The sequence below is a fragment of the Rhinolophus ferrumequinum genome, chromosome 13, assembly GCF_004115265.2.
Source record: "Rhinolophus ferrumequinum isolate MPI-CBG mRhiFer1 chromosome 13, mRhiFer1_v1.p, whole genome shotgun sequence".
NCBI lineage: Eukaryota > Metazoa > Chordata > Mammalia > Chiroptera > Rhinolophidae > Rhinolophus > Rhinolophus ferrumequinum.
In genome coordinates, this window is record NC_046296.1 from 3,912,302 (window position 1) to 3,926,655 (window position 14,354).

General features: G+C 46.2%; 1 protein-coding gene across 1 annotated transcript; it reads right to left on the minus strand.

Moving 5' to 3' along the window:
- Nucleotides 1-330: 330 nt before the first annotated feature.
- On the minus strand, nucleotides 331-8,761 carry PDCL3 (phosducin like 3). Its single transcript, XM_033125613.1, has 6 exons — nucleotides 8,631-8,761; nucleotides 6,396-6,528; nucleotides 3,928-4,018; nucleotides 3,478-3,621; nucleotides 2,584-2,792; nucleotides 331-680 (listed from the first exon to the last, which is right to left on the minus strand). Exons 1-6 carry the CDS (start codon nucleotides 8,634-8,636, stop codon nucleotides 538-540), a joined length of 726 nt encoding a protein of 241 aa, XP_032981504.1. The 5' UTR covers nucleotides 8,637-8,761; the 3' UTR covers nucleotides 331-537.
- Nucleotides 8,762-14,354: the final 5,593 nt, after the last annotated feature.

Sequence of the window (14,354 nt, forward strand, 5' to 3'; positions counted from 1 at the left end):
AGATCTTTCAGTTATTGCTCTAGTAAGACAATGCGTGTTTTATAAAAATTATTGCCAATTTCTCCAAAATAGGATAAATACTAAGATGTTTTTCCTGTCAATCATTCCTTTATTTTGAGTTAATAAACCTGTTGCTATCTTTATAAAATAAAAATAAACAATTATGTAACTGTAAAGCTTAGCTGCAATTTTCCACTGTAAAATTTATTCACACTATTTTTTTACATTCCATATTCCTTTGTATATAGTTATATGTGAATAAACAGTGAATAGTTCTACAGTTTCCTTAAAATATAAGTGAATAAAATAGACATTTGCCATACCAACAGCTGGTTTTTATTTTTTTAAGGAAATATTTTAATTTAAAAAAGAGAGTTCCATGAAATTGAATAGGATTCCCAGCAATGATAATTTCTGAGACCTACGAGATTTAAAACATAATTATAAAAGGCTGAAAAGCAAAGGACTCAATCCTCCTTTTCCCTTTCTTAGAAGATCCAGACGATGTGTCCCATCGCTGGGCGGGTTCCCGCAGCCTCAGTCATCCTCGGAGTCACTGCCCTGCCTCAAGGGGACACAGCCCCGCACCGAGGACAGCAAGGCGTCTTCAACTGGTTTCTTAGGGTTTCCCTCCAGGTCTGTCTTGATTGCTCCCGACTCAGACAATTTCCACTCCAACTCTACGTGATAAAGAAAAAGCAAATCACCTAAGACAGTCTGCACACGGCCCTCACCCTCGAGTCCATCAAGCCACAGGTTTTTCCTAACCAGAAATGACAATCATCAACATTTGATGACCATTTCTAGTGCCTAGGAGAAAGGAAAAACAATCAGAGCTTTAAGAAAGAAAACAAAAATACTTTTCCAGAAGATGAGCTTAAATGAGATATTACATCCATTCGAACCTATATGGTAATTAAAAGAAAGAACAAAGAGTAAACCCATCTTCTAACGACCAGTTTCTCAGAACGTAAAATTTCCAGGGAAAAAAATCAGCATGAAACATTTAAAGGAAATGGTTTTCACCGTGCTGCTGGCACTCTAGTCATAAATACAATTTTAGTTACAAAAGGAAATTCCTAAGCCTCAGGTCCAATATCTCAATCTATCAAAGGACAAATGTCTGATGACCTCCCAGAACTGATACATTTGTTCCTAGTAATAACAAACAAGTACCACAAAAAGAAGAATCAGTTACTAAAGGCTCAGTTTCTATATTTCATTCTCTTATAGTCGGTGAAACTCCACATGGGTGTGAACTTATGAAACAAAATCAAGAGATGCATTTTTCCACTGCAGAGAGGACCCAAGCAGAACTGAGGGACTAGATTTGAGATTCTCTACCGAATAGCCTGGTTTAAAAGTCAGGCTCTGCAAATTAGGTCCTTCCATTGAAATCTGCAACCAACTGACAGTCATTTAAAGTGCTCATGGACCTGAAACTAATAAAAAAAATAATAAATTAATAAAATGAAGTGCTCATGGAGATGACTAACACTAGGTGTTTTCAGCTCTAGGTACCTCAGTTAAATTTATGAATTTTCAAATTTCTTAAAAAAAAACACGCACAAAACTTAAGATTTCTGATTCTTGACTCAAGAATACATTTAGATCCAGACATAAATACATATGTGTAAGTGTATGTAATTAACGTTATTATTCACTAATACACACTAATCATTGTTTTATAAGTTCACTAATCCTTACATAAGACTTGTTCTACAAATAAAGACACCTATCTCTCTCCCCCCATGGTATGGATGAAAAGACCAAAATAAGATGCAAACGTATATTTGGTTTGAAATGCTATACGCCTTTGAACGTTGGTATAGTATAACTGATGCCACATATGTGTGTGTATAAGTGTGTATATGTTTATCCTTTTTCCAGTTGAGTATGTTATAGTATATAAAGTCGTGTATAAAGGAGTACATAAAGCAGAATATACTGCTTGTTGAGTATATAGTGCATAAAGGACTTAGCAGGAAACCCTCAGGCCTCAGTCTCTCTCACGTAATGTGTGTATACGTATTTTGACACCTCTGTGTGTAACAGGTGGAAAGGAATAAAAAGACACATTTTCAGGAGTTAAGAGGCAGAATTAAATAAACTTTTAATTTAATTTAAAAGTTACTAAGATATTCAACTGAGAAAATATTTCTATAGAGGTAATTTTTATATATATACACACATATAGATACATATAAGCATCTGTCATTAATATGTTCACGTGAATTAAAAAAATGATGTGATCTTGAGCTGTAACTTAAAACATTTTCAAGTGCAGGGACAAATAAAACATATTAGACATTAATATTAAATATATATATCTTACAGTGCATTGTGCTCTCTTTTCACTGAGAATTATTAGAGCCCAGTTGTAACTGCCCCATTGACTGGTCCAAGGTGAGCGATTAAATCTGCATCTTCCCTTTTAACAATCCCTCACACAGGAGCAAAGGTGAACTTGACAAATCACTGTATCACCGTAACACGTGTATAGGAAACAGGCACTCTCTTCTTCAACAGCAATATGCCCTCGCCTTGCCTACCATGCACTGGCCACCTCTATGAGGCCCTTACCATCCATTGTCAGGTTCATGCCACCAAACACCAGAGGTCCGATAAACTGAGCCTTGATATCACCGTCAAGGTAAACAAATATTGTGGGCAGATTCCTATCAGGATAATTGGGGATGCAGGTTGTTGAAATGGCTTTGATAAACTTGACATCAGGAAACTTCCTGGCAAGTCCACTGAAGTGCTGATTTATCAGGGCGCAGAGGGGAATCCTGGAAAATAGAAACAGAAGCGACTGCGATTCTGCATTTGGACACACCAAAGCTCAATTACCCTCTGCCCTAAGCAAAACCTCACAAGTGATTCTGCTACTCCAGCCAGTTTTAAAAAACTTCTAATATGTTTAGGGAAAGTGAAGAACTCAAAATCTAAAGTCCAATTTAATTTAACCCAACAATAAGTCAGAAAAACAGCTGCAATGTAAAAGATAATTGTTATGCCATCTACGTGAGAGAACATTCAAGATTTAGAATATGTAACCAGCTCTAAAGAAACTCCTACGCAAGCACTAGACTCTACAGTCCAAGAACAGGCCTGGAGGTGAGACACACTGGAGAACCACTGCACCACTTGCCATGGACAATTATTACAAAGGTCACCCTTGCCACCTACGACAGTGATTCATTACATGGAATTCTGAAAAGTCAGAGTTTCTCTAGAGGAACAAATAACAATTTCTTTTCAACAAAAACACAGTCTTCATTGCTACGCCATAACAAAGGCATCTGTGTGAGTCACAAATCTTAACTTGAAAGTCTTAAAACAAAAATTAGGCATTGAGGTTTGGGCAACTCAGCAACAGAAATACACAAAACACCCTCTGATGTGGATTAAGCCCAAGATGTGTAAAATACAAATTCAAATGAACATTTAAAGACAGAGTATGAGGTCACTCACCCTTGTTTGTAAAGGTGCAAGATTACCCACAAGCCCTCTCCAGCTTTGGTAACTTCTTGAACATAATCCTTTCCTGAGATCTCCAAAACTTCTCCAAATTTATTCTTCAGTTTAGTTGCTTTCCACTCAGCCAGTCTTTGTTGCCTGCACAAGCGGAGGAGAGAGACACCTTACTTACACACACACACACACACACACACGCACGCACAGGCACGAGGCACACGCACGCACGCGGACGCACACGTACATCTTTCTGACAGCAACCTTCATAAAGGTCCAGGTTTATTTGCCTCATGGCAAAAGTCTTAGATGAGCTTGCTGACATCTGCAGTATTATTATTTAATGATGGTCCTTTCCAAATGTTACGTCAGTCAGAAAATTCATTTTTCAAAGGACACACATTTTAGTGCCATGCAGAAAAATAAAAAGTCCCCCTGGGTGGCACGAACCTGTACATTTCAATAGCTCGTTCATCCTCCTCATTAAATTCGTCTTCATTCTCCTCCAGTTCTTCCAAAGTCATGTCTTCGTATGTTTTCACTGAATGTAGTTAATTGGCAAAAACCAAAAACATTTAAAGGATGAACAAACATACGTTTGGTTTTCTTTTCTTTACTTTTCTCCCAGAGATGTGCATGCAACCCAAAAGACTCCCAGGCCACAAAAGCAGAATGCAAAATACTTAAGGTGTTACACTAATAAGAAGAAGCCAATGGTGTTTTAAAAAGATAGAACCCGTATGTTGGTGTCTGCAGGCTCTCTCTTACCTCTGCCCCATAGGAACGAGAAGTTTCCCAGGTTTGTAAAACAAGAGTTGTATTTGCCTGGACTCATCTGGTCTGACCTCACATACACTAAGGGACGGTGGGTCACAGTTCCCTGTCTCCCAGGAGGTAGAGCGAGCACACTCTTCCTAGAGTTAAAGGGATTATCTCTGACTCTTGGTATCCTCTCCTGCCTGGATCTTTTCTTTTAAGGAACTGCTATGACACTGTATTTTGTTTTTATGGCCATCAAATCGCCCTGACCTTATGGCCCTGACCTCCCACCCCATGACTACACAGAACTGCTCTTATCAAGGTCGACAATGACCGCCGTTCCTGGGCTGAGAGCAGCATCTGATCCAACCCATCACTGCGTCCTGTGAAAGACTGCCCTCCTCTGGCTTCCAGGATGCCTCCTCCCACCTCTAAGGCGGCCGTCTTTCGGGCCCTTTGCTCTGACTCCTTTTCTTCTTTATCTATGCCCACTCCCTTGGTGATCGCATCTCATGGCTTTAAATACTACCACTATGCTGCCAACTCCCCAACTGATGCCTCCAGCCCGTATTCTCTGATTTGGAGAAAAACATACCCAATGGCCCACGTACCATCTCTGTTCGTCTAATAAAAAAATCTCAGAGTTACAATGTCCCAAACAGCCTTCCTGATCTCACCTCCAGACCCGCTCCTCTCCAAGCCTTCCTCATCTCGGTTGGGTAACTCCATCCTTCAGGTGGCTCAAGCCCAAATCCCTGCAGTCACCCTTGACTTACTTCTCTTACACCCTTCATAGGATCCATCAGCAAATTCGGTTGGCCCTACCTTCAAAATATATCCAGATCTGATCACTTCTCCCCACTTCCACCACCACCACGCTGGTCCAGGCCAACAGCATCTCGTGTCTCGTGCCTGAATGACTGCAGTAGTTCCCAGACTAGTCTCCCTACTTCCTGCCTCGCCCCCACAGTCCATGGCAGCAATAGGATGGTGCTGTCACCCTGGAGGACGCGTCACTTTTCCGTCCAAACCGTCGATGATTTCCACCTCATTAGGTGTAAAATCAAGGTCCTTACTAGAAGCTACAAGATCCTAAATGGTTTGCTCCCTAGTTGCTGCTCTGAACTTATTACTCCTCTCTCCTAATCCTACTGGCTTCTTTGTAAGTTCTTAAACATGCTTTTCACTTGCTAAAGCAGCTCAATTCACTCCCTCAGATCTACCCAAATATCATTCCCAGTGAGGTGCTCTCTGACCCTATGGAGAAGTATACTTAGTCCTCCTCCAGTCCTCTCCCTGCTTCATTTTCCTATACTTCACTTGCGTATTGTTTATTGTCTCCCTCTCACTACAATATAAGCTCCACGAGGACAAGGATTTTTATCAGGTCTGTGCATGGCTGAAGCCCCACTGCTTAGAACACTGCCTGACACACAGTCATCGTTCAGTAAACACTCGGTGGTTAAATGCTTTGTAATAAATCCTCCTCTAAATTAGCTCTAACATGTAAACGGGACAAAAGTACTACCCCTGTGATCAGTGGTTCTCAAACTCTGACTCTGTGAGTCAACAATCCTGAGGCACTTATTTAAAATACAGGTTCCTGGGCTGCCGCCACCCACCCCGCCCCCAGAGATGCTGATTCAGTAGGAACTGGGTTTTTTAACAAACACCCCAGGAGATTCAGAATCAGGTGGTATAACCACTTTTGAGAACCTCTCTCTCAGCCCCCACACATTGCAAACATCTTACGCTTCCCCAAATGAAACGACTTGAATATTCTCAATCAAACCACAAAGAGAATAAAGTATAAGCTAAGGAGAACACAAACACTAAAACCTTGGAGCGCATCTCCATGACAGTCTACCAAGGGAATCACAACAAGAAAGTCCTTTCTTCGGGGTTGTCATGTGCTCATCTGACACAGACAAAGAACTGTGGCGATGGAGGGGCCTTTGAACTCCCCTCATTCTATGGCCCAGAGAGTTGCAAGCTGGGACTTTCTGCAACTTGCCTGCGGTCCCACAGTGTCCTGTCCAGCACTCCAAACCTTGGCTGCCCAACTCTTGCCCAGAGGATCCTTCCACCAGAGCAGTTAGAGGCGTAGAAAGTGTTTCCTACCCAGACAGACACAGAACAAAGAATACAAGCTATCTCACCAATGGACTGCTGAAGGACTCGCTGCTCGTCCTCCTCCTCTGCCTCCTTTTCCAATTCATTCAAACTTTCCTTTGAGGGCAGGATGCCCTTTTTGCGTAAGATGTCATTCCACTCGGTGTCTGCGTTGGGGTCCTAGAGCAGTGGGACCAAGGATACCATGAGAGCAACGTCCACTATGGAGGGTGCCACGTTGGGCAAGGGGTCAAATGGGAAAGGTGGTGGGAAGAAAGTTCAAACCAAGTCATTCTATGTCGCTTCTAAGAAAGTGTCAAAAGATCCACAGCCCCTGTTACATTCTTCCTGTCACTTACTCAAAGCTCCCAACCCTACAGTAGAGCTAGTACTGGGGTAAAAACTAGGATCTGATGCACAGGCTCTGACCTGATGTTTGCTCAATATTTTTATTAATGACTTGGAGTGATTCATTCAACGGGTATTTATTAAGTACCTAGTATATGTACCAACTATAAGTAAATTACTGCACTAGATGGTAGGGACGCATGGTGCCAGAACCATCTATTTTAATCAAGAGGAAGAGACAAGCAATGAACAATGAAATATACTAACAGATATATAATACAAATTGTAAGTGCAATGACCAACAGGCTGCTGACCTAGTTACAGGGGGCCCGCATTCCACAGGATGGGCAGAGACGCTCTCTCAGAAGAGGTGACATTTAACCATCACTGGAAGGTGAAAAGGAACCAGACACGAGGAGAACTTAGGAAATTACTTCCCAGGTAGAGGGACCAGCACGTGCAAAGTGCCCAAGAGCAGAAATATTGAGCATCTCAAAGTCATGAGTGGCTGCGTTAGAATCAGAGGGAGGAGAGCCTGATGCCGGCTGACAAACCCTCTAATGGCCAAACCTGAGAGCTGAGACCCCAGTGGAATAGCTCACAAGGGCTAACACTTACTGAGTACTACGTGCTGGGAACGCTTCTAAGTCCTTTACCTGTACCTGCGGGACATGGCATTTAGGAAGTCTGCTGTGCTGGACGGAACAAGACGAATTTAACCAAGATCAAATGTCAGAAGGATAAATGTCGAAGTGGGCTCTTAGCTCCAGAACCCAGCCAGCCAAACACTGGTTTTGCATGGCTTGGCAGGAACACTGCTAAGGGACCTGGTTTGAAACATGAAATCAAGGAGCACCGAGGAAAGGGCACTGACCTAGCCAGGCTCTAGCCCCAGCTCCGAGTCTTGCTGAGATATTTTAAAAGAAAAAAAAACAGAATTCTTTCAACAGGGAAGGCCTCTGAAGAGGTGACATTTTTAAGAAGGGACAGAAAGGACAGAGAATGCAAAGGAGGCCCGGGCAGCCCTGGAGCTTCCTCATCATTTAAGCGTGTCTGGCTTGTGGCAGACACATTGTATTTGCAATGACCATCCTCTCCAGGCCCGGATACCTTCTGGCCCAAACGAACCCACACGAACTCCATTTCCCACTTGCCAACAAGCCAGAGAGGATTCAGCCACAGCGAGATCTGGGAGGCGGGAGAAAGACCTTTGGAAGAGGGTCCTCGCACAGTGACAAAATTCAGTTGTCAGATTTTTGCTCATAAAAGCATCCATTTTTCATGGTGTCTCCATTCATTTTTTTTCACTTTTCTTTGGGTTTTCATCAAATTCCATTAGCACATTCCAGAGACAATAAAAGGACAAAACTAGGGGATCTAGTTTTCTTCATTTTAAGACTGAAAGTAACTGGGTAGAGGGACCCTCGGGCTCAGCTCTGGAGGTCAGGTGAGCGCACCTCAACCTGAACACGAACACGGGCGGGAGGAGGGTGTAACTAACCCCTCCCCGGGCTCTAAGTGGAGTCAGGAACACGGATTCCGCCACTTTCGTGTTATGGAACCCTCGACAGGACTCTTCACTTCTCCCAGCTTCCCGATCCATGCAACGGTTCCGTAACACACCTGCTCAGGTGTTAGAGTTAACAAGTAGGAAGTAACTTTGCCAGGTGGGATCCGACCTCAAGGAGGGGTAGCCCCCAAGGATGGAGATCTGGGGGGTGGACCACACAGGGGTGGGAACGCCCAGACGGCGGCACCACGCCCACCCCCCCTCACTGCGTCTGCGCCGGGCCTCGACTCGCGTGGCCTGTCGGTGCCTGTGGCGTCCGGAGCTTCCCGCGGCCCGGCCGGGACAGTCCGCCGCCGCCGCCGGGGACCCAACGGGGCAAACGAGCGGCCGCAGTCTCCAGGTCTCGTGCCCCCGGCTTGCTCACCTGCATCTTGTCGCAGATAACTCAATCCAGGCGGGCCGCGACGCCACCGCCCCTCACTCTCTTCCGCGCACGCGCACAGCCGCCGCCCCGCCTCGTCTCTCAGCCCAGCTTCGGCCCCGCCCTCCAGGAGTGAGCTGGGCGGAGCCAGGGAGGGAGCGAGGCCTCTGAGTGCGTCCTCTCCTGAAACCGGCGCAGAAGCTGTGCGCACGCGCGAGACAGGACACGCCTACCGTCGGTCGGGGCAGCAAAATTCACGTGACCCGGAGCCAAACCTGGGCGCAACCTTATTAGGGTAGGTCAATCGCCTTGGGTTAGTGGGGCTGGGTGGGGGAGGTACCCAGTGCCAGTGCGCCTTTTTCAGCCTTATACCTAATTGTGTAGAAAAGGTCTCTGCCCAAGAAGTCAGAAATAGAAATGTTTCAGTGACCCAGTGTTACAATTAAAAACGATGCAGGGTGACCTGGAATTCACTATGATTTCAGCGTCGGATAAGGCAGTTCATTCATAAGACACATATTTATTGGGGGCTTGTTTTATACCCGGCTCTGTTCTAGGCTCTGCGGACATGGCAGTGATCGCACCAGACAAAACCAGAAAGGTGACAAGTCATTTACCTAGTTGAGCCTCAGGTGATTCATATTCGTAAAAGTGCCCGACCTATAGGGGCACACAGTAGGCACTGAATAAAATCAGCAGAGTCTGAATTGTCAAATGCAGGTGCTGGGCTCCAGGCTTCTACCTTAAGACATCTGGGCTGGTGTTGCCGTCTTGGAGATTTTCTGTCCTCCGCCCTGGGCCAAACCTCTATACTATGGAGGTTCTGACCACACAAGGCTGCGGCCACTCCCAAGCATGTCCCCAGTATGGATCTTCTGCGGTACAGATCCAAGGAAGATGAGATCTGAAATTCACTGGTTGCCAAACCTACCCAGCTTCAGCCCTGGGAAGCTGGGGGACATGGGAGCTGTCATTCACCTGTTGAACCCATAAGAGCATATGTACTGCAACGGTTGAGCTATGTTGGAAAGGGAGGTTTTCCTCTTCAGCGGTGCGGTGAGCTGCCACTCGGTTGCTGAGCTCACTGGGACAGTTCTTCCATAAGGTAGAGCCGTGGGACATGGATGCAGTCCCTAGCTTCAGTACCATGCATTTCCACTGTTCTAAGTTTCCACAGATTTTGTGGAATTAGTGTTTCTCAGTTTGTTGTACACCCTTTGGTCAATCTCTAAAGATTTTGAATGGTTGTCTTTGTTAATCTTGACCAGCTTAATAGGTGTCTCTCTTGGGGAATGGTTTCCCTGAACACCTCATGCTACCATTCTGGAAGTCCTACCTGGGGTAACTTGTTACACAGCAATAGATCAATAGATAACAAACACAATGGCCAAGCAAGGAGGTAGAACTTAAATTAAGACCAGCAACCAGTTAGATGGAGAGCAGCTAAGGCCTTTCAAGTAGGAGAAACAGAAAGTACAAAAGTATGGGTGGTGGAGGCACTGAGGAATATTTGAGTTAGAGAAGTGGTTCTCCAAATGTGGCCCTTGCACCAGCATCGTCAGTATCACCTGGGAACTCACTAACAATGTGACTTCTTGGGTGCCACTCTACCCTACTGCACTGATCTCTAGGGATGGAGCGCTGCAACCTGAGTTTCAGCAAGTCCTATAGGTGTTGCTGAAGCACACTGAAGTTTGAGAACCACTGGAATGTAAGAGCTGTTTTTCACCATCTGTAATAGCTGGGCTCTGTGTGTGTCCAGATTCTAGGTGGTTTCCCTATTTTTTTATAAGTAATGAGATAAGGAGCCAATAAATGCGTTCTCTTAGCGAATGCTTTAGGGCCTTATTAAAGAAAACTGCTCCCCAACACCAGTCCCATGAAGCTGGTCATGCTTTGCTGGAAATAAGTCACCTCCGATTTTAGCCTGAATTTTATTTAGTTCCAGTTGCTTTAATGAACCACCCTGCAGTTGTCCTGCACATGCCACCTTAGGCTTTGTAGGACTTTGCTTCAGGGTGTGGTTGACGGTCACAATGGCAAAGGGAAATGTGGACCTTTGGCTCTAGTGCAATTTAAAAGGGAATATTTAAACTTTGGCTAAACCCAGTTAACTGAAAGAACTGAAATGTATCCAGGACTGAAAGAGTGAAAATCAACTTGGACTGAAAAAAAGAGTAAAAGCAGCCCTGCTATTCGTCAGGCTGGGAGGACAGACTCAGATAAAGCCAAATGCAGAGTTCACAGAGAACAGCCCTTCTCCTAAGGTCTGGCCGCAGCTGTAAAATGCCATAACATGCCCACTTGGAATGACCACTGCTTTCTTACCAATGAGGCCCCATAGACTTGTTTTACTGCACCCATTTTTTACAAGGGACTCCCAGATGCTGAGCCTGGCTCACGATGGTGTACAACCCTTAGAGAGTCCCCAGTTCTCCTATTTCTGTCTTGGAAATTGCAACCAGTGCAGAACTGACCCCCACTTCCTTTGGACCCTCCTGAGATCCTTCGGGAGGAGCCATGACCTTACAAATCTCCTCCCTCTGACAGCGCAGTGCTTTGTGGCTCCGCGGAGCCTCCCTCACTGCATCAAGTCCGTAAGTCTGATTTTGTTGGACTCCAGGCGTCTCCCAGGTGGTCTTTGTCTGATTGAGCTTTAACAGAAGGAAAATGGCCTGTTGGCCTATATTTGGAGGAGGAGTGGTGGTGACATTTGTTTATTTGTTTGTACTTGACTTGATTCCCAATTTTAGATCCCAGGTCACGGAAAGGAACCCAGAGGACTGACTGTCCGTGAAATTGCCCGTGATTACTTCTCATCACATTTCAAATCAGTCCCTATCTTTGGCTCCCCATAATTATTAGGTATTTTCTTGTCAGAGCCCTACGCAAAGATCTAATATTATCAGTCATGCATCCAGCACAGCAATCTTTCATCGCATCAAATATAATCTCTAAAGTTATTAATAATACTGACATTCTCCACCTAAGAAACTTGCACCAATAATTGCAACAAACGAGTTGAGAGCTTTGTGACTTGAATAATGCAGTCTTTCTGATGTATTAAGCTAGTATATTACTTCACTACCTTGAATGTGGACTAGGCACTCACCTTTTACATGTTCCGTTACTCATCCATTCACTCAAACATTTTTCAAGAGCCTGACTGTACTTCGTACGCTGTCCTAGGTCTCCAAACTTACAATGAATTAGACAAGGCCCCTGCCTCCAGGAAGCTTGCACTGTGGTTGGGGAGAGAACCAGGGGCAGCCAGAGTGAAGAGATGTAAAGCTCTGTTGATGAAGAGGTCCAGAGCTCCAAGCCCAGAGTGTCAGACAGACGTCTACAGGGGCTTTGAGGCAAACCTGGATGACACGGGACATGAGACAGAGAGGAGGACCAAGAACAAATTCCCAGATCCCTCGAGGGAAGGGGGAGTGCCGCCAGGATGTCTGCAGATGACAGCACTGAGGAAGGGTAGGATGGCTTAGCGGGAGGAAACGAGTCACCAAGAAGTACGATGTTTGGGGGGAGGTGGGGGACAATTGGCCTGGAATACTTACGGCAGGGAGGAGGCTCTCCCCTCTAGGCACCCTGGGGCGCCTGGTGTTCTGGACCCTGAGCAGCGTCTCCCAGGAAGCGTCTCCTTCTGCCATCCCCAGGAAGTCCTCAGGAAGGAGCAAGGAAGTAGGGGTACAGCATTTAAGGATGAGACTGCCAATAAAGAGTGGTTTTTATCCCGGTCCAAAAGTCTAGAGAGCTCGTAGGGAGGGGTGGCCCTGGAGGAGAGGGAGGCAATGAAAGAATGGCTAGAAGGACAATTCTGGGGCAGCAAGCATGGTGCTTATCTGCTCTTGAGTGGAGGCTATAGCCGCTGGCAGTGTGTACCATGGCCAAGTATGTGGGTGGGGTCCGCGGGGTTGTGCTGTTTTGAGGAGTCCTAATGGCTGAGTCACAGGGCCGGGTTGTCAGTCTGAGCAGCTAGCAGTGTGATTGGCCTGGGTGGGGGGCTCAAGGCCTTGGTAGGTCAGCCACCTTGTCTAAAGTCCTGAGGTTGAGGCCAGAGGGGGCTCAGAACCCCCTGGAGTGTTCTGGCTGCCCCGAGAAGCATCTCAAATACATCAGATGGCAATCCCTCCATTAGCATCAGCACAAGCCATTCTCCTGCTTGGCAGCAAGCCATAGTAGGGCCGCACAGAAATCTCACTGAGCACCTACTATGTGCTGAGCGTGTGTTAAGCTCTGTATGTAAAACACTGGCCTAGACATTTGGGATCCATGCCCTCCTGTCCTCATGGTGTTTTAATGTCTGGGAGAGAAGACAGACATTAAATCAGAAACTATAAGAGCAGTGGGTGGTACGAGGTCAAGTGCAGGTTTCAGGAGGAGAATGTTCAGGGAAATCTGCCTTGTGTGGGTCAACAGAGTTCTGTTGAGAATCCCCTGGCTCAGCTGGATTAGAGAAGTGTAGCCCCCCAGTGTGCTACCCCCACCAACCGCAGGGGAAGAGGGTGAACAGCCCAAGTCCACTCACGCACCCAGGATCCAGAAGAATTTCAAAGCAGTTCTTGACTTCAGATTCCAGCACACCTTCTCGTCCTTTGAGAGAGCGTTCACAGGAATGTTCAGGAATAGAGTCTCTTTACTGTTCAGCTTGTCCGTTCTCACCCACACACGGCCTTCACTTCAGTGGCCCAGGGCAGCTGCTCACGTCTGACCCTTCTTGCCGTCGCTGGGCCACAAATCCCTCTCCTCCAGACCCTCTCTCTTCCCTCTTCTGCGTAGTCTGGTCCACAGGATCCCACCTCTTCTTCTTGGCCCCCCGTTTCAGAAGACAGCCATTCAGTTCATCCAGTTCCACGCAGACGAGGTGGGGACGGGGGCCCATTGGATCCTGCTGGTGGAGATCTGCCAGCCCCCGACAGGCTTTTGCACTAAGGACCCCTCCTTCCCCCCGCATATCACAGCGTTGGTACTTAGTTCCGTGTTAGTCAGCTGGTTGCCCACCAAGAACCCTTCTCTCCTTTTAAATCTGAGGCAGCAGGGCTGTCGTGGGACAGGGCCACCCAGGTACAAACTACATCCCCTGACTGTGGTGGTCTTCTTGCAGATTTCTCCCCAAGGGAGGGAAGCGATGTTTGCATTTCTTGGCCCAGGCCTTTAGAGACTGTGCTGGAGCTCACACACTGGTGACAACCCAGCTTTGAAGACATAGGGCATCGTGGGGCGATGATTTTCAGGGTCAAAGACTAGAAGCTGCTCCGCTGATCTGGGTTAGCCACACTGTGACTCCAAGTAATACAAGTCCCATTACCAAAATGCCTCTCGTGTGTTCTAGCTCAGTGGAAGAGGACCCTATCGCCTGACGAAAAGGTGCATTTTATAATGCCATCCATCACTTAAGCGCCGGTCAAGCTTAAATTACTCTCCTGTGGCTTTCCTGCCCACAAATGCTCCTCCTCACTCTTCTTCACCTGCTTGAGGTGATGGTGAGTTTCCCCCAGGAATGGTGACAAATGGTGGCTCTTCCCTTGGCCACTTCTCCTTCTGAGTCTGTAGCCACATGGTCTGGTGCCCCTGCGTCCCTGTAGTTGCCATGCAGTGAAGACCTCTTCTCCTGGTCTCTGCTTTATTACAGCAATTCCCTACGTTCCGTTTTACCGGTGTCTGCAAGACTAAGAGTATAAATAAAGTAAGCCCTACTTCCTTTTCCTTCAGGGTTTCTAT